This window comes from Lipotes vexillifer, unplaced genomic scaffold (assembly GCF_000442215.2).
Source record: "Lipotes vexillifer unplaced genomic scaffold, Lipotes_vexillifer_v1.1 scaffold12, whole genome shotgun sequence".
NCBI classification, from domain to species: domain Eukaryota; kingdom Metazoa; phylum Chordata; class Mammalia; order Artiodactyla; family Lipotidae; genus Lipotes; species Lipotes vexillifer.
This window is the reverse complement of record NW_006796716.1, coordinates 4,109,316-4,132,110: the sequence shown is the minus strand read 5'-3', so window position 1 is coordinate 4,132,110 and position 22,795 is coordinate 4,109,316. Positions and strand designations below refer to the sequence as shown.

Genomic DNA, 22,795 nt, shown 5'->3' with positions numbered 1-22,795 from the left:
GAAAGAGGGTAATTTAGTTGGTTAACACGCACTCTCTCTCTCAAAAAAAAAGAGGTAATTAGTTGTGTCCTGATGGGAAGCAGAGCGAGAGCCCCAAAGCCTCGCTGCTGGAGTCCTTCTCAGGCTCAGCTCTCAGAACACAATCTACAGACCAGGTTTTTGTTCAAATATCCTTGCAGAAGAATTTGCCCTGCCCCCTCCCTCCCCAGTCAAACTGAATATAATTGTGCTGAAACTACTGCCTTATTTGAGGAAAGTAATTAGTCATAGGTTCAAGGGGGTGGGGAGATTGCAGGAAAATGTTCATTAGTACTAGAATCTCCCAGCAAGGAGGAGACCTTGCAAACGGATTTGAAAAAACAAGCTTTCCACTTCTACTTTCTTTCTTTTTTTTTTTTTTTAATAAATTTATTTACTTATTTTGGCTGCATTGGGTCTTCGTTGCTGCGCGTGGGCTTTCTCTAGTTGCGGCCAGTGGGGGCTACTCTTCATTGCGGTGCACGGCCTTCCCATTGCGGTGGCTTCTCTTGCTGCGGAGCACGGGCTCTAGTTGTGGCTCGCAGGCTCAGCAGTTGTGGCACATGGGCTTACTTGCTCCGTGGCATGTGGGATCTTCCCGGACCAGGGCTCGAACCCGTGTCCCCTGCATTGGCAGGCGGATTCTTAACCACTGCGCCACCAGGGAAGCCCCCCACTTCTACTCTCACGTCAGTCCCCATCCTGTTGGTCTGTGGGGACGGGGATACCTGGTGGGGTTAGAGGTGGCCTGAGCTTGAGCTGTGTCGTGCTCCTGTCTGCAGGTTCTCCCTGGAGAGTGAAGTTGACCTCAGGAGGCCCCTGGAGAACTTGGGAATGACCGACATGTTTAGGCCAAACCAGGCGGACTTCTCAAGACTTTCAGGTAAGAGGTTTTCCTTTCACTTTCTTCCCCTGGTGGACAGTGGGGTCCCTAAGAGGACTAAGGAGCTTCTCACTGAGAACCAAAGCTGATGTGTTTTGGTATCCACCTCTGTTTCAGATCAAGAGCTTCTCTACGTGTCGCAGGCGCTGCAGAAAGTGAAGATTGAGGTGAATGAGAGCGGCACGATGGCGTCCTCCTCCACCGGTGAGTCAGGCTCAGGTGAGGCCTGGCAAGTCTCAGCCCCAGGCTTCCAGGGGGGGCCGCAGTCTGGCACCCAGACCCCGGGTGAACCGGGAAGACCCCACTGCCCATGTCAACCAGGTCTCTCCTGGTAGAGCTTCGCTTCCTGTGTGGAGAGCATCACCCGATCCCACTAGAATACAGGCCTGCTTTCCCTGACACCCTGCTCCCTCCCCACTGGCTCTGAGGCCCTCTGACTGTGAGGTCCTGGCTTGCTCTCAGAGTGGTCAGTCACCTTAAAGGCACTTGCTTCCAATGCGCTCTAAAAGGGTTTAGATAAACGTGCCTACGAGTGACTACCTGAGAGATCTCTACCCAATTCCTGGAGGAAACCAGGCCTCAGAGGACATCCCAACACTTTTAGGGCTCACATCCAGGAAACAACTGAGCCTCCTAAAACGCCCCCATCCCAGTGCCGCTGTCACTGGATCACCTGTGACCAATCCAGGCTCCCGTGCCCACGTCCCTCTGCTCTAAGACATGGTCCCTTCATTTCCAGCACTCACAGTCTCAGCCCGAATGGCCCCCGAGGAGATCATCATGGACAGACCCTTCCTCTTCGTGGTGCGGCACAACCCCACAGGTGAGCTGGGGGCCCAGGAGACCCCCCCACCCCCCCTGCTCTCCTGGACTCGGGCACTGGTCCGGGCAGGTGTAGACGCCCCCACTCCCCTCAAGAGGACTCCAGGCAAGGAATCATAGCTCTGTTCCCCTTCCCCTCCTCGGAGGCAGTGCTCTCTCTCCAGACAGGGTGCTCAGTCTGTCCCCCAGTCCCAGCTTAGTCACTAGAGCAGCTGTGCCTCCAGACACTCACTCATCTCCCCGTATCTCAGTTCATCCGTAAACACCCAGCTGGGTGAGCTGTGCTGTTCCCCTTCCCCCCCACTTCTCATCTCCCATAATTCTTCCGTCCTCAGGAACTGTCCTTTTCATGGGCCAAGTGATGGAACCCTGACCATGGGAAATGCAGCCCTCATCTGGGATGGAACTGGAGATGTCCAAGAAGAAGAAACTCCGGAGCAAAGAATTTTTATTTTAATTCATTTTTCTGGAGAAAGAGAAGATATTTATCTTTTTTTTTTTTAATGGTAAATCTTTCGAATCTGTCTCTTAGACCTCCGGCTCTCCCAGGAGGGGGAAAGAGGACCTTTGAGTTAAACTCCCCAGTGGAGACCCTGGGAGAGACCTCGGAAGCACAATGCCCTGAAGGTCTCCCAACAAGACTGCAGAACTTCCAGGATCATTTGCGTGGCTGCTTCAGCCCATCGCTCTGCCCGTTCGGGTCTTCGGACCCGGATCCCACTGAGGCCCTGGCAGGATGGCACCGCAAGGCTTACAGGAAGGAGCTTTTGTGTGTTTGCTAGAAATAATTTGTGTTCCGGTCACGTTGCCATCACTCTTGCACTGTCTGCCACTGCTGAGAAAGCTGGCTGCAGGCCAAAGAAGGCCAATGGGAGAATCACTCTTTCATGTCAAGGTCTGTCCTCCCCCAGCTCAGAGGCACGAGACCCATCCAGGCCTGGCTGCTCCCTTCCCAGAAACAGTGTGCATATATTATTTTGGAGTGTAGGTGACTTGTTTACTCAGAGAAGCAGGTTTCTGCTTCCCACATACTTTATGTTGCAGAAATAGAGGGAGAGAGATGAGATGTGTGCCTCGTTCCTGGCGCCAATATCGTGGTGGGGAGGGTGGGATGCCAGGGGTGTCCTTGAGCATTTATCACATCCTTGTCCTTGTGTGCTTGTGAGAGAGAAAGGACTATGGAGAAAACATATTATTTAAACTTGTTCATAGTGTTCCTTTGTGGTCTGTGTCATTGCACCTCAGGAGTGGCCACTTGCCTGTCATTGCCCTCCTGGCAGCGGGAGTGATAGGGCCCACACTGCCACCTGGTGGCTACCTGAACCCCATCGCTCCTCTCCTGGCCTTTCCACTCCGTGGAGCAGGACCCCTGCCAGGACTGTCCAACTTCAGCCCACTTTAGGGACCAAAAGGATGTGGTGGGTGAAGGCAGACAGAGCTGTTGTTTCAAAATTTTCCAATATACTTAGGAGCAGGAGTGCAAGGGGCTACACGACCTAGCAGGACAGAACTTTCCCCAATTACAGGGTGACTCACAGCCGCATTGGTGACTCACTTCAGTGTGTCATTTCCGGCTGCTGTGTGTGAGCTGTGGACACGTGAGAGAGAGAGAGAGAGACAGAGAGAGAGAGAATGAGAGAGACAGCAAGAAGCTCGGGCTCAATTACCCCCATTAGATAATCTTTCTGAAAGTCAACTAGCTGGTGGTGGTAAGGCATGAAGACCAATTTATTGAAGAATTGCACATAGGTGTCGAATGAATGTAACCTAATAGAACCCTAATCATCCCACTGCGCCCCTCAGTGAAAAATCTTCATTCTTTGTGTGTTTTTGTTCTTTTTTCATGATGCACTGGACAATGAGAGCCACACACAGTACCCTCAAGGATACCCAAATGTGGGGTCCAACGTTCTTGAAAGTGTGTTGAATTCTATGCTTTTTCACTTTTGATATAGAAGCAACTAAAAAAATTTTTTTTAAATAATAAATAAATAAAAATATTCCAAAATTGTCCCTGGCCTTGACTTTCCATGTTTCACACGGTACAAAATCCAAACCCTGTCAGTTCACAGACCTCTAGGGTGAAAGGGATCTTTATGAAACACACACCCACAAGTTCAAGGCACACTGTCCTGTCATGGGCAAATCCACAGGGCTGGCCACCGGGGCTCTGCAAGAAGACCCGCAGGGATACATTGTGCAGGACATGATTCTCCCTTTGGGCATCATCCTCAAAAAGGAAAGAGGGTTCCCCAAACACCTGCCACCTGCCCAGACCCACCTGCTCACTGCCCCTGTCACTTCCCATCTCTGTTCATGACATTTTCTTCCCCACCAAATGTCCCCACCCTCCCCCATGCCTACCCCACTCCCCATTTCTCAAAACCCAGACCAGATCCATTTCCCCCACCATGGATAACCCATGGATCCAGTCAACATCATCGCTCTCCGCTTGGCATGTACACATCTTTCTTTCTCCTGGTGTGTAACAGTGCATGCATGTGTGTATGCTCTTTGAGTGTGCATGTTATCATCCCCACCCCCACTGACATATCAGGTTCCTTGAAAACAAGGCCCTTTTGTTACATAGATTCTTTTTTTTTTTACATCTTTATTGGAGTATAATTGCTTTACAATGGTGTGTTAGTTTCTGCTGTATAACAAAGTGAATCAGCTATACCTATACATATATCATCCCCATATCCCCTCCCTCTTGCGTCTCCCTCCCACCCTCCCTATCCCACCCCTCTAGGTGGTCACAAAGCACGGAGCTGATCTCCCGTTGCTATGCGGCTGCCTCCCACTAGCTAGCTATTTTACATTTGGTAGTGTCCATGCCACTCTCTCACTTCGTCCCAGCTTACCCTTCCCCCTCCCCGTGTCCTCAAGTCCATTTTCTATGTCTGCATCTTTATTCCTGTCCTGCCCCTAGGTTACATAGACTCTTTTTTTTTAATTTTTATTTATTTCTTTTTTTATTTTGGTTGCGTTGGGTCTTTGTTGCTGCACACAGGCTTTCTCTAGTTGTGGCGAGCGGGGTCTGCTCTTTGTTGCAGTGCGCAGGCTTCTCATTGCAGTGGCTTCTCTTGTTGCAGAGCACAGGTTCTAGGTGCACAGGCTCAGTAGTTGTGGCTCGTGGGCTCTAGAGTGCAGGCTCAGTAGTTGTGGCACATGGGCTTAGTCGCTCCGCGGCATGTGGGATCTTCCCAGACCAGGGCTCGAACCTGTGTCCCCTGCATTGGCAGACAGATTCTTAACCACTGCACCACCAGGGAAGCCCCTACATAGATTCTTAATATCCTCCTTAAAATGTTATCCTGAACAGTCCTTTATTGTCTTCTTCCAGTATCTTGAAGGCTTTTGCCAGAGGACATACTTCCCCCAATTATTTTCCATTCGTATATTCAAAAATAATTTTTAAATGGAAAAAATACCAAGAACTAGCTGTCAAAATTGCGTGCTATCCAGCTCCAGAGCCCTGAAGGTGGGACTGATAGACCCAGCCCCACCCCTGGAAACCTAGATCATGTCTTAATACAAACTAATTACTGTCCAGAGGCTCTTGATCAAAACATTGTCTGATAGTTAAGCGGTAGTGAGTTCTCCATCACTGGAAGTGTTCAAGGACAGCCAGGATGACCTCTTGGTGGGGATGAGTCAGCAGTCAGCGTAGAGGTGATTTTTTTAAATGACAAGGAACACCTGCTCATACTAAGACATTCAAACAGTTTGAAAGGGTAAAAGTCGATCACTGACATTTTGGTTGTTTCATGGCTTTTTAAAAAAATGTCATTGTTGTTACCAACAATGCGGAGATGGACATCCTTGCACATTTATCTCAGTGCACATGTGCTCATATATGCGTAAGATAACTTCCTAGCAATGGGACTAAGTATCTTTTAAGAATCTCCTAATCCCGCAAGAATGTGATTATGTTGGTGACACCAACATTTTCAAATGGTACAAAACAATCAAAGGTGATCCTCTTGCCTGGTAAGAATCCTACTTTTTCTGAAGCTTAAAAAAGCCGTCACAACTTTCCTGAATAACCCCACTGCCATGAATAAAGACAGATTTTTAGACCTTGAACTGAAAGAAGCTTCACATTATAATTTTCCCTAAGATTATGTTAGACTTCCTTGGAGCAAATTTTGATTATAATGTTTTAGAGAGTAAATCTAGAAAAGGTCTCCATTCACTGACTCCCTCCTGTCATTCAACACGTGCTAAGGCCTTCTCACTGCCCTTCCGCTCCTGTATCCCTCTCAAGGGTCAGTCCAGGGGCATTCTTGGGGCCTCCAACACGATGCACTAGGATGTTCCAAGGAGATGTGGTTGTTACACCTCCTCCTCATGGTTTCCTCTCTTTACATTCAGGATTTCTTGTCTCCCACGAGGCGGATGTAGTAAGAGAGGCCCCAAAGTGCAACCAAGCCTGGAAGGAAGGTCTTCCTCTCCCCTTAGAAAACCAGTGGGAACAAGGGCAAGGCCTGGAGGAACGAGGCCTAGAATGAGTAGCTCCCCAAAGCTACTCTCAGCTTTAGAGAGAGATGCTCTCCTTTAACCTCGATGACTTCTCTGTCTTTCCTTTCGCATTCTCACTGTGCAACTGGCAAGCCTTGAAGGACGAAGATATGGTTGTAGAGCTACAGGGAAAAAGGCCAGAGAGGCCACTTTGCCTCTTCCTAGCTGGCTTACAGCCCGTACACAGTAACCAGATGTAGCCTGAGCCAGTTCACAAGACACTTCTCCGCTGAGATTTACGGCCAAAACTTCAGCTGGGGCTAAAGGATTCCTCTTCCTGCAGGAATACTTTCTTCCTCTCATACAGATCCCACTTTGGGCTCATAAAGGGTAGTTGGCTCATGAAGGCAAAAGTCCAAGAATTTAGGACACCAGGATCCAGATTTATCTTTTGTCCTCCTTATACCCTGAAAATATGACCAATGCGAGGCACTGGGCTAGTTGTCGAGGAGCTACCCATCTGTGACAGATTTGCTTAGAGACCAAAAGAGCCTCCTTTTTGCACAAGATGCTTCCAAAAGCAGAACACATTAGAGCCTTAATTCTGCAGGATGTAATTCAAACACTGTCCATACATGCTGAGAAGGCTCAGAAGAAAAGAGTTCTTCAGAAGGTCTCTTCGCCACCAAGGGAGTTTGCCCCAGGAAGTGCCCCATTTAACAGTACCTTCTGTTCTTCTCAGATATTTTGGGGACAAAGACGGTGATGCAGCCTCACAGTGTGAAGCCCACCCAGTCCTCCTTGGCCACTCTTCCTCTCTCTATTTCTAGGGATGAAAATTCCACAAGATCTGCCTGCATCTACCATAACTGCAGATTTCTTGTTCACCTCACCCATTGGAATTATTTATCTGCCCAGGTGTGGGCAATGAGTATGGATTTTGTAAATCCCTCAAGGGTAAAAAGATTCTATCAGAATGACACTTGTCAAGGAGACACCATCTGTTTTCCAAATCTTTTTTTTTCCAGGCGGTTCCTCAAGTAAGTTTCATTGTACTAATCATGGCATGCACTTCTGTAGAGATGACGAAGGTAAGACACAGGAAGGTTGAATCACTTGCCCCAGCCATGCCTGTGCTCCGGCCGCTACACTGTACTGCCCTCTCTGTGGCATTTGTGAACAAAGGTCTCCCTGAACACAGAGGAGGGCTCAGACGCAGTCAGGAGTAAAGGTGCTGCCCTCACGGGCCCGTCACCAGGGCATCCTGTGTGCACACCTGTGCCTTACCAGCTGGAACACCAGCGTCCTGAATGTAGCCTTTTCTCCCCCTGGCCACCAGAGGTCACTCTGGCGCCAGTGGAAAGCTTCTGAAGTAAGGCAGCTATGGCTTCAACCGAAATCTTGCCAAGTCTGAACTCCAGTTTAAGTTTTTCTTTAAACGTGTAACTGTATACTGGGGGCGGTGAAACACTTTTAAAACAGTGTAAGTGAGGGACTTCCCTGGCCGTCCAGTGGTTATTAAGACTCTGCAGAGGGAGCGGGTTCCATCTCTGGTCAGGGAACTAAGATCCCTCGTGCTGCTCAGCGCAGGCCAAAAAACCAATAATGTAAGTGACTGATGTTTCTTACTCTCAAGTACAGGCATACCTCGGAGATACACTTAATTTATAAATACTTTATTGCTAAAAAAATGCTAACCATCATCTGAGCCCGTAATTGTAGTCTTTTGCTGGTGGAGGGTCCTGTCTTGATGGATGGCTGCTGACTGATCAGGGTCATGGTTGCTGAAGGTTGCGACGGCTGTGTCAATTTCTTAAAATAAGACAACAGTGATTGACTGCAGTGATTGACTCCTCCTTTCACAAACAATTTCTCTGTAGCCTGCAATGCTGTTTGACAGCATTTTACCCCGAGTAAAACTTCTTTCAAAATCGGAGTCAATTCCCTCAAATCCTGCCGCTGCTTTATCAACTAAGTTTATGTAATACTCTCACTCCTTTCTTGTCATTTCAACAGTCTTCACAGCATCTTCACCAGGAGTAGATCCCATCTCAAGAAACCACTTTGTTTGCTCATCCAGAAGAAACAACTCCTCGCCATGAAAGTTTTATTGCGAGATTGCAGCAGTTCAGCCACATCTTCAGGCTCCACTTCTAATTCTAGTTCTCTTGCCATTTCTACCACATCTGCAGTTACCACAGTAGTAACAAAGATCACTGATCACAGGTCACCATGACAAAGATAATAATAATGAAAAAGTTTGAAACATTGCAAGAATTACCAAAATGTGACACAGAGGCATGAAGTGAACAAATGCTGTTGGAAAAATGGCGCCAGTAGACTTGCTCATGCCAGGGTTGCCATGGTACAAACCTTCAATTTGTAAAATACTCAGTACCTGTGAAGCACAATGAAGCAGAGAGCAGTTAAATGAGGTCTGCCAGCATCTACGGAGAATACTCACCAAAAAGCTGAAATGTTATGGGAATCACTGCAAAAATGGTTGAAAGAAACATTCTAGAAATGATCACTGGAGTGTAAAGGGTCATCAGGACCGGCTGCTTTGTTCAAACTTAAAGGATGAATAAGGTGGATTTGGGTCTGTGGGGAGGGAATGGAAGGGCATTCCAGAAAACAATATGAACAAAATCACAAAGGAAAAATAATAGCAAGGCAGGTTCCAGGGACATGCCTGAGAATGAAGTCCCAAGTCATCAAGTTGGTTTTCAGACTGCTGCCTCCCTCCTCTGATAACCCAGCCGGTCTCCCCTTTTTCCATATGCTCTCCTAGTCTATCAGGCAGGTCTGATCTATGTCCCTTGAATAAGCCATGCTTTCTGTGATCCTTCATGTCCCAGGCTGATAGTCTGCAAACTTAGGAAAAGGTGGCGATGTTGACCACAATGGGAAACCAAGAAATGGGATGGTTTCAGGGGAAGGCGGAAGGAAGTTACTCATTTGGGGCAAGTGAAGTTTGAGATGACAATGAAATTTTCAAGTGGAAGATCCAGTGTACCTTTCTTCAACAACTCTTGGGTACCTGCTGTGTGCCGGGCACTGTGCTAGGCACAGGAGAAACAGCAAAAGAAGGCAGTCTATCCTCTAGCAGGAATAATAGATATTAAATATGTACTATTACATAGAAAATTAGAATTTAGCATATTTGGGGTGAGATGTAAGATTTAAATATCTCGATTAGGTAACCATGTATACCAATCATAATTGAAGCCAATCAACAAGCACTGTGCTAGGTGCTGTAAAGAAATAAAACATGGGTAAGACACTGTCCCAAGAGGAGCTTACAACTCACATGTGCCATCAACAGACAGTGTGGCATGATTACCTAGTTTACCAGGCAGAGTACTTTGTTACCAGGAACTGAAACCAACTCTAGCTAAATGAAGCAGAAAAGGAAACTGGGGAGCTCAGGGAATTGCCAGGAGGGCCAGAGAACCAGCAGGAGGTCTCACACTAGAGACAGAGCCCCAAATTACAAATCACCAGGTACCCCCACCCTACCTCTTACTGGTACGGGACACTGCCATTGGCGCCACTCCACCTGCGCCCTAGGTTTTGTCCTCTGACCCTCTGCTAGAGTCTTACCTATCCTCATCACCCCATCCCCCCTCATTCCTTCCGGGACCAAAGTCCAGGTGAGAGTAAAGATTGGCCGAGTCCAGCAGACATGCCCATGCTGTGGGCACAAAGAGGGCTGCCAAAGGGAATATCTGGGAAATTCAAATGCTACACTGGGAGGTTGCTCTATCTCCCCCTAGACTCGTAAGGTGGGGATTCCGAAACCCTAGAAAGGGGGTTTAGAGCCAGGAAAGTGAAAAAGAATGGCAAGCATCTACCACAGAAAGTATTCAGGACCCTTAGGAATAGCATACGATATGGTCCCAACTGCTTAGTTAAAAAAAAGAAGTTAAAAAAAAACCCAGAGATGAGCGCAAATGACATCAGGGAACAATGAGTACTTAAAGAATACACCAAAAATGGTGGCGGGGGGCTTCCCCGGTGGCGCAGTGGTTGGGAATCCGCCTGCCCATGCAGGGGACACGGGTTCAAGCACTGGTCCCGGTGGATCCCACGTGCTGCGGAGCAGCTGGGCCCGTGCGCCATGCACTCTGGAGCCCGCGAGCCACAACTCCTGAGCCTGCGTGCTGCGGCTGCTGGAGCCCGTGCTTGACTACAGGAGAGGCCACCAAATGAGAAGCCCGCCCACCGCCGCGAGGGGTAGCGCCGGCTCGCTGCGCTAGAGAGGGCCCGCGTGCAGCAACGAAGACCCAATGCAGCCAAAAATAAATAAGTAAACAATAAATTTTTTAAAAAGGTGGCAGGGAGCATCATCACAAGAGAGAGAAACACAGATCATAAGCCTCAGAAATGAAAGGCTTTGGAGGCCATGTGGATCACCCTTCCACCCACCGCAGGAACCACTGCTCCAACCAGATGAGGGAAGAGGAAGGCTTGGGGAGGTGTCAGCACGGGCTTCGCAGGATAACAATAAAAACACCATCCATACTAATGAGGCAGAATCTCACCTCTTCTATTTTTCCACTTATACAAATGGCACCACTGATTCTCCAGACTCATCTTTGATTCTCCTTCCTTCTCTACTTAGACGAGCTCTAAATTCAGGTGATTTTTGGCCCATTACAGGTATCTCCCCAGTGTTCCCTCTCCATTTCATTTTTGTGCCTAGATTCCCCAAACTGCCTCCTAGATGACCTTCCAGCCTTCCATTCGTCCTTTCAAATCATCCCCCATGTTACTATAAGATTTTTTTCAAAGCTGTTTTCACCAAGTTATTCAGCAGCTCAGACAACTATAATGACTCCCAACTGCCCACTGCATCAAATCCGAACTCATCTGCAGACACAAGCTTATTGGACCCACTAACTCATAGATTCTCTACGTGTATCATTCACTAACCATGAAGAGATAAATGAGGTCCATCATCTTCTAGTTAGTTTAAACCACTTGAGTCTATGATTCTACATGAGCAAAACCCCTATTTCTCGCAATTCTCTCATGGATCTTATCTTCTCTGCAGCTAGGCATGGCATGTTGAGACAAGGAATTCTAGAAAGTGTCATCTTTCCAAGGCGTGTAGGAGTTTACATCTCTAGATCTTCCACACTTCCTCAGGCTGTTGCCTAGATCTCTGCTTTACATCTTTTTTTTTTTTTTGCGGTACGCGGGCCTCTCACTGCCGTGGCCTCTCCCGTTGCAGAGCACAGGCTCCGGACGCGCAGGCTCAGCGGCCGTGGCTCACGGGCCCAGCCACTCCGCGGCATGTGGGGTCTTCCCGGACTGGGGCACGAACCCGCGTCCCCTGCAACGGCAGGCGGACGCTCAACCACTGCGCCACCAGGGAAGCCCTCTGCTTTACATCTTTACCTCACTGCTCATTACTTCTTTATATACAACCTTCTCCTCTCCCCTATGAGCACATTTTATTATTTTGCCTTCTGCCCTTCTCACACACTCCCACTCCTTTTCACTCCATGATGACAACTTGCTTTATTGATATGATTCTTGACCTAAAAAATAACACCAAGATAGTTCAGCCAATGTCTATGCCATTGGCAAGCCTACGATATAGGCAGAGGAAAAAGGGAGATGAAAAAGAAAGGAAGAAGGGCTTCCCTGGTGGCGCAGTGGTTGAGAGTCCGTCTGCCGATGCAGGGGACACGGGTTCGTGCCCCGGTCCGGGAAGACCCCACGTGCCGCGGAGCGGCTGGGCTCGTGAGCCATGGCCGCTAAGCCTGTGCGTCCGGAGCCTGTTGCTCCGCAACGGGAGAGGCCACATCAGTGAGAGGCCCGCGTACCGCCAAAAAAAAAAAAAAAAAATGGAAGAAGAAAAAGTAGTAGACCAAAGAAGTTGGGAAAGGCAAATAGTAGTAATCGCTACCAATATCAAGTGTTTACAGTGTGTCAGATACTTTCTATACAACCTCAAATCAGACTTGCAAGGTAGGTATTGCTATCTTCATTTTTAAAATGAGTAAATGGAGGGTTAAAGGACCCACCTGAGATTATACATCAAGTAGAGAGCAGAGACCAGAATGCATCCCAGGTGATTAGGCCCACCCCCTTGCAACTAAAGCATATGACCCCCATAACAAAGAGTAAGAAGAAAAGAATGCAAAGTGGAGACAGGTAGAGCCTCACCAACATTTGCTTCAAGTGCTACTCAAAAACAATAGCATCATTAGTTACCAACAATTATCTAGAAATATGCCATTAAGTTTTCGGCATGACAAAATTTAAGATTTTTCTCTTATCCATTTATATGCAAACTACTTTACTACGTGGACACACACACACAAATATACACACTCACACATGCACATCCTCAGTCAAAAAGCTTGTATTACAATTTACATCCTTCTCATCTTTACACTTGCGTCTGGGTTACGACTGTCCCTTTTTAGTTTTAAGCCATGTCAACTTTTTAAGATTCTCTTTATTTCTTTCTCTTTCGCCTTAATCATGCTTCTACCCCTCTTCCTTACATCACTTTTCTATCAGCCCCTCCTTTTCTCTTTTTATTTCTCATCTGCCTCATTACCTACACCTTTCTCTTACTTTGAGTGTTGCTGCATCTAGCAGGTTCCCAGTAGATATCTATTCTGAGCTCCATACTTCTCTCATGCCTGCCCCACCACCACCCTTTGTCTTTGCCTTCCTCGTCATTCCTCCTTCCCTACAGACAATTCCCACCCTGCTCCCTCTCAATCGCCCACGCCCCTTCCATTAAACCACCCTGCTTCCTCACAAACTCCAGCGGTCATCTCATCCACCTCTCACCCCTTTACCCGCCTTTCTCCCCCAAGGTTCCAAAGCGCGAGGACCTCATTGTCCTCCTCCCCCATCCTCCAACCAGCCCACAAGGCAGCCTTGTTACCATGACGACAGGGCTACTCAAAGCTGAAGTCAAGGACCTGGTTGCCATGGCTTCCGCTTCTCCACCTCCAGCCCCGCCCGCGCGCTCCGCAGCGTTGGCGCCTGCGCAGTACGCAAAGCCTTGGTTCTCTGAACCGCGGCGGACGGGGCGGGGCTTCAAGCGAGAAGGGAGGGAAGGAGGCAAAAGGATAAGAACGGGAGTGGAGCTGGCGCCTACGGTGGCCGAAGAGGGACGCGCAGAGCCGGAGGCTGCAGGATGGTAGGCCGTGCAAAGAGGGAGGGGAGGGGGAACCGAGGGGCGTGGGCTGCACCTGCAGGGGTCCTTGGGGCCGCCCTCGGTGTGTGCCGCTCTTTCTCCCTCCGGTCCTCAGAGGCCCTCACTTACCTGGGCGGGTGGGCTAGCCGGCCTCGGAAGGAAGACCAGCTGGAAATGGCTTTAGGGAGAAGGCGCGGAGAGGGGGCGCATTTGTGGGGAGAGAGGGAGGTGACTAGGGGGCAGCGGGACCGTCCGGAGCCAGGGGGAGCGCGCGGGTCGCGATCCAAGGGGTCCCAACCACTGCCGCAGGGAAGTCGCCCGAGGAATGGGGGCTCCGGGGCCTGTTGGCGGAGGGAGGCAGCGGGGGTCGCAGGTCACTGAGACCCTCTGTCCACGTGCAGCCCAGAGCAGCGGCGGCCGGCGGGAAGGGCGGTGTGTGCGAGGGGATAGTTTCCGGGTCCGAGGAGTGGACGTCCTGCCTCACCTAGAGGCGGGGGTGAGGTGGGGAAGCCAAGTGGGCTCGAGGTTTTGCTCTCGGGGACCCAGGCTTTGGCTTCCCGGTTCCGGTGCTCTTGGCTCTCCGGCCCCCACCCCATCCTCTTTCCGGAACTCGGGCCTTCCGTCTTCCTGCTCTCGGCCCACCCCCCATCGTAGCCGCACACGGCTCCTTTGCGCCCCTCTGTTGACCACCTGCCGCGCCAGCAGCGCTTCCCCTTCCCCGCCACCAAAAAACCCCCAGTTCTCTCGAGTTCTGATCCTTAGCCGTCTAAACTAGTGCTGTTCCGCACACCCAGAACTCCGGCCCTGGTAATGTACACGGAGAGAAGAGCTCCAGGGAGAGGGAGATGACTCCAGGATGTGGCCCGGACCCGCCCACCCCACCCCCCGAACTGGGAAGCTGTGATTGCCCGGGGTAGGGAGGGCTCTGCACTCCCCAGTCCACCCCCCACCCTACCCCCCGCGCTTGTTCCACAAACATTCCCTAGGCGACGAGCCACCCTGAATGGCTGTGTCCAAACTGAGGGACTGAAAGGGAAAGTAGTCACCTGGTATCTGGGAAGGTGTGGGCATCCAGCAGGAGGCACCCTAAAAGGAGGAAAAGAGGAATATGGCTGGCCAAATGCCTGGAGGGCCGAGGAGAGCAGAGGGTGGAATCCGGGGTTCCCAATACCATGTGCTAACGTGAAGAATACCCCTGAGCACAGGACTGGCACTGGAGGGCAGTGTGTTGGGGACATCAGCAAGGGTGTATGGCTAGGATGGGGTGGAGGATTGTGGTAGCTTCTTGAGAACAAAATACCTGATTTCAGCGTGGTGGTGGATAGAAAGAGCAGGAAAGAAAGCAGACGTCTCTGACATCAGCTATGGGCTGCTTGTCACCGCGATAGCATTTTACCCACCTTTGGAAAACAGGATTAAGAAACAGGAGGTCAGGAAATAATAAAAATGACACCTAATGTGTTGTTACAGTGCTCTCTACGTGTCAGGCACTGTTTCACGTATCAACTCCTTCAGTCCCACCTAACAACTCGGGAAAGTAGGTACTTTTATTATTTCCATCTTACACACCAAGAAACTGAAGCCCAGAGACATAAAGTAATTGCCCAAGGCAAATTACTCCACTACTAGAGCCAGGGTTTGAACCCAAATGACAGACTCAGAAGCTCTGACACCCCCTACAAGGAAAGGCACCTGCTGGTGTGAATAGCCAGAGTTGACAGCAAGGGCTGATGCTTTGAAGAAAGTAGGAGCTGTGAGTAGAGAACAGTTAGATGGGATGAGTTTGGGGCTGTGTATTTCTGGAGGAAACCAGCTCAGAGAACCAAATCTCTGACCCTTGCTTTGACTCCCCCCAACCCCCAGATGCGATTTATGCTGCTGTTCAGCCGGCAGGGGAAGCTGCGGCTACAAAAATGGTACCTGGCCACCTCAGACAAGGAGCGAAAGAAGATGGTTCGGGAGCTCATGCAGGTTGTTCTGGCTCGCAAGCCCAAGATGTGCAGCTTCCTGGAGTGGAGGGACCTCAAAGTTGTCTATAAGAGGTGACTCCCCACCTACTTTCAGACCTGCCTGGATCCTGCTTGATCGGGGTCTGGGATGGGTTCACCTGGCCAAGAAATAGGCAGTCCCTTAGGTCAGGAAGAGCTTAGAGCTAAGGACATCCGGAGGGCAGCGATGAACTCCAGCCGCCTTTACTTTCCAAATTCACCTTGAAGAAATTCTTTTTCCCTTTCGGCTTTGCTCAAGCCTGCCACCTACTTCACGCACCTACCTCTGTCCCGAAGGCCCCATCTTGTCTATTGCACACGTCCCTGGCAGCCTCATTCAACAGTCATAGATCCTGCACCACTTTCCTAACACACACATACACACACACACACACACACGTGCACCAACCCTTTCCAGTTCCTCCTCTGAGCAGGTGAATTCGTGGCTCAGGTTTTTGCTGAGTCAAACTGAACAGGTCAGAGGTCGAGAGGGAAAGAGCTTGCGTCTGTGAGAGGCACTAAGAGGCAGAGTGAGTTACTGTTTGCATACCCTGGGGCCACCCCGCCTGTGTCCAGTAGGGGCACAGACTGGGAATGGGGGGAAATGAGAGGTTTGGGCACAAAATGCCTGGGTCCCAAAGCAGCCCCAGCAGCCGTCCCAGCCATCCCTCCTGTGCCCCTGTCCTCAGATATGCCAGCCTCTACTTCTGCTGTGCCATCGAGGGCCAAGACAATGAGCTTATCACGCTGGAGCTGATCCACCGGTACGTGGAGCTCCTGGACAAATACTTTGGCAGCGTAAGTCTCCCCATCCACCCATTTCTATACGCAGCAATCCCCTCTTTTTACCAAACTCTGGGATCCTTCCGGTCTCTGCCCTGGAAGACTCAGGAGAGGGGAAGTTGGAACAGTGAGAACAGTAGTTAATCTCCCTCTTTAAGCCTTAAGCCTATTAGCCATGCCCCTTAATCAGCCCGGGGGAGGAGGGTGGGGACCAGAATCTGCCACTTAGTCAATCCATCTAGAGCTCAGCTCAAACTTCTCACACAAGGACAGAGGCCATGTTCAGATTTTTATCAGTGGTTCCTGACCTTGACTTTGCTTTGGAATCTTCTGGAGAGTTTTTAAAAAATAGCGATGCCTATGTCTCACCCCTGGAGATTCTGAATTAACTGATCTGGGCTATAGTCTGGGCACTGGCAGTGAGTTCAGATCTTAGGTGGGGAATAGTAATAACTCCATAATTTGTATCCCACTTAATAATTTACACAGTGCTTTCAGGTTCTCCTGTTTGCTCCTCATTCCATCCTATGAGTAGGTGTTGGTGTCTCCATTTTCAGTTGAGAAAACTGAGACTCAGAGAAATTAAATGACATGTAGAGTTAGCTGGTTAGTGTCACAATGCTGCTTGGAACTGAAGTCATTTACCCCATGATCCAGAATCTCCTTCCCTGCCCTGTCACAGTGCCTAGGGAGGGAAGCTAGCCCAGCCTCTGGTAGGAGCTGTGTCGCAGATTTGGGGGGAAGGTAACAGGAGTCAAGAGTAGACTAGAGCAACTAATATTTCATGATCACAGAGAAAGAGGCAAGAGAAGGAGAAGGAAAAGCCGAACCAAGGACTAAGGCCTAGGGGTTGGGAGGACATAGACCTGGGGCAAGAACCCAAGGTGGGCAGGAGTGGTCACAAAGGCCATGGAACCGTGATGAGAAAGAAGTGGGGTGGAGATGCACCTTGACACTCAGCTCTGCCTCCCCCCGCCTCCTCCCAGGTTTGCGAGCTGGACATCATCTTCAACTTTGAGAAGGCCTACTTCATCTTGGATGAGTTTTTGATGGGGGGCGACGTCCAGGACACCTCCAAGAAGAGTGTGCTGAAGGCTATCGAGCAGGCGGACCTGCTGCAGGAGGTACGGGCCGGGACGGTGAGGGGTAGGAGGAAGAGGACCAAGGCCAAGGGCGCCCTCCCTGCTCTGGACACCTTGCCTGCGGGCCCCAGCTGCCCCTTCCCACCCTCCCTGTGGCGTCTGGCCCCCAAGGCGCCTGGTTGGCCAGCTGGCCCTCAAGCCCTAACTGCTCGGGGTGGGAGGTGGTGGGGGTGGCGGACGGCCGCCTGTGCCAGTTCCCCGCTCCTCCTCCCAAGACCCAGGGTATCTCATCCCAGCCAAATCGCCTTTGTCCCACACTTCTCTTGGCATTTAGGGTTGCTTAGAGAATTGGAGAAGGGGCACATGATAGGTCATTCTTTCTTTCTTTTTTTAAAACACACACATACTCAAAGGCTCTGCTTCTCAGAAGCAAAATTTTGCTCTGGGGATTTGGGGGTTGGGGTTGAGGGCGCCTGGTTGTTGATTCTCCCTTCTATCCGGCACCCCCGCCCTCACGCCATTACTGCCTGCCCCCTCTCTGCTGTGCCACTGCTGAGCCTTGGTGCAGGGAGATGAGTCACCGGAACCTGCAATGATGAGCAAGCCGGCCTGAGCTGGCTCTGAGGAGGGGGAGAGATGGGGGGCGGTGGGGGGGGCTCATCCCTGCAGAAGGAGAAAGGGCAGAATCCAACTTGCCACCTCACTGGTCCAGCTCCCCCATCACACACACACACGCACACACACACACACACACACACACACATGCACACATACACACGTGCCCTGGCACTCACACACCCACCCTGTTGCTACTGCTCTGCTCAGACCCTAATGACTCATCTCTCTGCAGTCTGGTCCACCTTTCCTAAGGGACCTGATGCCAACTTCTTACTCCCTCCCCGCACCCAACCATCTGCCACCCCCAGCCCTGGGAAAGCCAGTTTCCCAGCCCCCAGTCCCAGTTTTACTCCCTCCCCTTCGGATAATAAGGCCGAGCCCCCTGCTTGCCAAGCTCCTGGCTTTGGGTTCCCTGGGTGGTGGTGGACTCAACGTGGACCCCACTCCTTGCCATGGTTGGCTCTGGGGGGTGCACCTGGGAGGCGCTCCTGGGAGGCTGGAGAGCTCCCCTGAAGGGTCCCCAGCTGTTCCACCCTTGGGCTCACGTTGGCTTCTCTCTTCCCTCCCCGTGTCTCTCTGTGCTTCCCCCTCTCTGTCTGTCCTCACGATTGCTGTCTTGCCCACCCTCCACTCCCTCACTCTGTCTGCCTCTCCTGGTGTCTCCACATCACCCTCTGTCTGTCTCTGCCTTAGGAGGATGAGTCGCCACGCAGTGTGCTGGAGGAGATGGGTCTGGCCTAGCCTCCGCCCGGGGCCGCCTGGAGATGTGGGGAGCTGGTGGAGAGGCAGGGCATCAGTGGCCCTTTTCTTGGTGGGACCCAGCTGCCCATCCTCTGCTGCCTCACCTTCTTTTGCAGTGAGCTGTGGGCTCAGGACCCTCAAACATTCCCTCCCTCCACCCCCTACCTCCTGTTTCCCCTTTTCCCACTGAAGGTTTTAGGAGCTAGGAGGCAGGAAAATGTGACCAAGTCGGGGGTGCTATTTGGCTTTCATCCCCTGCCTTTGAAGAACTAATGTCACCCCAAACTCCCCCCCACCCTTATAACTGTAAATATATAAATATGTCAGGTTAAAGGGAAAAGGTTTTCAGGGCTCTTCTCGCTGCCCCATAACCTACCTCCAGCCCTCCCCGCAGCCAGCCAGGGCAGCTTCTCTGCCTGGGAGGGGGACCTCCGTGTCTCCAGAGGGAAGTCCTTTTCCCTCATCTGTCTCCTCCCCTTCCTTCTTGGCTGCAGTGGGGCCTCCGTTCAGTTCCAGGGGAGGAGTAACATAGTTAATTTTTTTCTAACCTTGCTACTTTGAGGGAAGAGAGGGCTGGGGGAAGGGTAGGCTTTACAGAAGACTGGGCCCTGTCCCTCCTTCACTCTGAGTTCCCCGTGAAGCAGGAGCTAAGTGGGTGGGGTGGGGAAAGTGTCTGATTTTTTTTTTTCTTTTCCTCCAAAATAAAAGGAAAAGCACTTCTGGACTTTGCCTGGCTTAGGCTCTGTGAAGGAGGGCTGCTGCGATCAGTCAGGACAGGAAAGCAACACTGCCCGTTCCACTCATCCCTGGAGCTAGGGTTGCCAGATTTAAGGCCAAAAAAAAAAAAAAAAAAGGAAGATACCCAGTTCAATTTGTTATGGTAATGAATAATGTTTTTAGGATAAGTGTGTCCTGTGCAAATGTATTCATTGTTTATCTGAAATGCAAATTTGACTGAGTGTCCTGTATTTTACCTGGCACCTTCCTCCCCCAAAACAGATTTGTGACCTCAGTGACCGCTGACCAAGGTGCCTCCAGCTCTCTGAGCTGCCTTCAGACAGGGAGGAGCAACTCCTGGGGACGTGGTTTCACTCCTCTGAGGTTTCTTTGTGGTCATTCACCTGGTTTAGTTTCATTTGGGGAGGAGACTCAAGAGTTCAAGGATCTATCCCATCCTCTATGCTTAGAAAAGGCTTGAGAAGCAGTTACAAGCAGGATGTTTCCGAGGCCGCCAACCCCTCCTCCCCGTATGTCTTGTGAGGTACATAGGACCAGGGAATTTAGGGAGCAGTTAAGGGAGGTGGGTGGGTAAGGTAGAGCAGGGGTGGTGGGAGCCACCAGCACTGCCTAGGTGGCCCTGAGATCGTGCAAAGAAGGATTTACTAGGTGGCTCAGAGCTGCGGCACCTTATCCGCTCTGCATCCCTCTGCCAGGGCCTGGGGACCTGTGACTTTAACCCCCAAGCTGGAAGTGGAATTTAGGGTTTCCTAAAGGATATGCGCCTGTTCTACGCCCCCCCCCCCCACGCCGAATACGGTTGAAATAGGTTCTATCACTCAACCTTCGCTTTTGAGCAGGAGGAGATGGGTGTTGTGGATGGCGCTTCCCTCACCGCCCCTTGGGAAGGACCACGCAGGCCCAAGGGGACGGGTGAATAACCGAGAACAAAGTCCTAATAAAATAGTCACTTTTATTTCTTAGCAAAACTATTTCCTCCGTGAGGGGTATTTACAACAGATTTGGGAAAGAAGGGGTAAATTCACAGCGATCCGGAGAGGGTGGAGAGGCTCTTGGGAGGCCCAAAGGGAGGGAGACAGACATTTCTTCACACAGTTAACTGGAAATCCTTTTTCCGGTTTCAGACCGGGACATCCCGAGAGGGACTAGGTGGGGACGGGGCCCCGCGGGGGCAGGGAACTCGCACAAACTACCCGCCCCCCCGTGCTGGCCCCGAGACACCCGTGAGTGAGTTTGGGATTTCGGGCTTCCGACGCACGAAGAGGTCTGACAGGTCCCGGCGTAGCCCGGGGGCGGGGCGGCCCACGGGCAGAGGGGTGGACGGGGGCGGGGCTGGGCGGCGGTCGAGGGCGGGGCCGGGCGCATGCAAACACTGAGAGGGGAAAGGAGCGACACGGAGGGGGGTGGCGGCGCGCGCGGCGGCGCGCGGGGGCGGGGCCGGGGCTGGTCACGGGCGCCTGAGCAGCACGTGCTCGATGTAATTCTCCAGCTCCTCCTGCTCCTGCAGCCGGCGCTCCTCTGCCTCCGCCTGCTCCTGAGCGCGCCGCGCCTGGGCCTCCCTGTCGGGATAGTGGCTCGAAGGCGGTAGGGCGTGGTGGTAGTGGCGGCGGCGCGAGGCAGCGGGTGGCTGCAGTGTTCGCGGCCGGATGTAGTTGGGCAAAGGGTGGTAGGGCCCCGGGGGAAACACCTCGTCCTCCTCCCGATCCCAGGGCGGGAGCACCTCGTTCCAGTCGGGCAGCTCGTCCCGAGCCGGGGCGGGGGAGAGGGGCTGGGGCTGCGGGGAGCGGGCGTGAGTGGGGACGGGGGCGGCCCGGGGGGGCGGCACAGGCTCGGGAGGGGCGTTCTTCTTCCGCTTCCGCTTCTCTTCCACCTCCTCGATGATGCTGACCACGTCGTCCGCTGGCAGGTGGAGTTTGGTGGACAGCTCAATGAGGCTATCGATTGTCTGCGGGTCCATCTCTTCGTCGTCGTCGTCCTCCTCCCCGCCCTCCTCTGCCCCCTCGGCCTCCTTTCGTCGGTGGCCGGGCGTCTCCTCCTGGGAGCGCTTGTCTTCGGCTCCGGCTTCCCCGTCCTCCTCCTCGGCGAACAGTAGCGCGTTCTGTCGCGCCCTCTCCGCCTCCTCCGCCTCCGCCTCCGCCTCCGCCGCCTCTTCATCCTCTTCCCCCGCCCTCTCCTCCCCGCCGCGTCTCTCCTGCTCCGCCGCCTCCTGCCCCCTCTCGGTCTCTCGCTCCTCCTCCTGCTGCAGCCCCCGACCCCCCAGGCCGCGCTGCCGAGCCCCGCCCTGCAGCAAATACTGGAGCAGCAGGTCGGAGGCCGTGTGGCCTCCGCCTGCCGCCGCCCGGCTTCCACCTGCGCCAGCCCTTGCTGTAGAAGGCGCTCTCCCGCCTCAGAGCCGCCCAGGAGTGAGGTCTCCGGCCGGCGCGCCTTGGTAAAGGGAGCGCCCAGGCCTTGGTACGCCTTGGACAAGGGTGCCAGTGCCTCACCTAGGTGTGTTTTGGGGGAGGACACTCCTTCCTCGAACTGGTGGGCTTCGGGAAGGGGCCCGCTCTCGGGCATACGCGCCTGGAATTGCGGGGGAGCAGGCGGCGGCAGGGCCGCGCGCTCCGGGACGCGCGCCTGGAACTCTCCCCAGGAAGCCCGCCACACGCGCTCCGGCCCGGGGCGCTCCAGGTTGACTCGGGTCAGCGTGTGCGTGCGGGTTTCCGTCTCTGCTGCCGCCGTCTCTTGCTGGCGCTTGGCACTGCTCGGACTGAAATCTCGCAGTTCCTGAAGCAGGGAAGCTAGCGCCTCGAGCTCCTCGGAGGGGTCGGCCGCCTCGGGACCATTCTCCTGAGTCTGAGGGCGAGGCGGGGCCGCGGGCGCCTGGGTCTCTGGCCCTGGGAGACTGTGGGTCTGGCTGCGCACGGTCTCGGTCAGCAGAGCTTCTGCTGCTGCTTCCTCTGGCCGCTGCTGGGAGCCGCCAGGCGCTGGGGGCGAGGCCGGGCGGTCGAGTGCCTGCAGCAGCACCGCGGCCAGCGCCCGGGGATCCACGCCCTGGAAAAGCTCTCCCTCGTCCTGCGGCTCTGAATTCCTAGCGGCTCGGACCTCTGGGGCGCTAACATCCTTCGGCCCGAGCACTGCGTCCCCAGCTACCGGCTCTTTATGCTCAGAGCTGGGGAGAGGTGGCTGAGCCTCAGGGTGCCCCGGGGGCGCTGCTTCCAACCCCTTGGTCAGTAGAAGGAAGCAGAGGAGGACAGGAGCCGGCAACCTGAGCGATTTCATGACCGAAGGGCTGCCGGAGACTGTGAAAAAATAGAAGTGACCAAAGAAAGAGAGGGTTTCTGTAAGAATTTTCCGCTCTCTGATTTTATATTCCCTTCCCCCACCTTTAATCAGGAAAGCCGGGGCTTCCCTTATCCCCCTAACCTTACCCTGAAAAGGGACGTTTAGGAGCAAAGGAGGAAGATGTGCCGATCTCTGGAGTCGTGTAAATGGGAAAACGCCTGCAACC

General features: G+C 52.5%; 3 protein-coding genes across 3 annotated transcripts in view; 2 read left to right on the top strand and 1 right to left on the bottom strand.

Annotated features, from left to right (window-relative positions):
- Nucleotides 1-3,732, top strand: part of SERPINE1 (serpin family E member 1) — an 8,055-nt gene extending 4,323 nt beyond the window's left edge. The window contains exons 6-9 of the mRNA XM_007468828.1: nt 801-901; nt 1,019-1,105; nt 1,641-1,724; nt 2,059-3,732. Coding sequence (XP_007468890.1) covers nt 801-901; nt 1,019-1,105; nt 1,641-1,724; nt 2,059-2,096 — 310 coding nt within the window. The 3' untranslated portion in view covers nt 2,097-3,732. The remainder of the gene's footprint in view (nt 1-800; nt 902-1,018; nt 1,106-1,640; nt 1,725-2,058) is intronic.
- A 9,555-nt stretch (nt 3,733-13,287) lies between these two features.
- AP1S1 (adaptor related protein complex 1 subunit sigma 1) lies at nt 13,288-18,567 on the top strand. Its single transcript, XM_007468827.1, has 5 exons — nt 13,288-13,358; nt 15,219-15,397; nt 16,033-16,141; nt 17,113-17,250; nt 18,520-18,567. Exons 1-5 carry the CDS (start codon nt 13,356-13,358, stop codon nt 18,565-18,567), a joined length of 477 nt encoding a protein of 158 aa, XP_007468889.1. The 5' UTR covers nt 13,288-13,355.
- A 2,185-nt stretch (nt 18,568-20,752) lies between these two features.
- On the bottom strand, nt 20,753-22,566 carry VGF (VGF nerve growth factor inducible). Its single transcript, XM_007472135.1, is given in 2 exon segments — nt 20,753-21,618; nt 21,621-22,566. Coding segments are annotated over 2 exon segments (1,812 nt in total).
- Nucleotides 22,567-22,795: the final 229 nt, after the last annotated feature.

Coding starts and splice junctions, on each gene's coding strand:
- AP1S1 (XM_007468827.1), top strand. Junction 15,398..16,032: donor CTCAAAGTTGTCTATAAGAG/GTGACTCCCCAC, acceptor CCCTGTCCTCAG/ATATGCCAGCCTCTACTTCT. Junction 16,142..17,112: donor TGGACAAATACTTTGGCAGC/GTAAGTCTCCCC, acceptor GCCTCCTCCCAG/GTTTGCGAGCTGGACATCAT.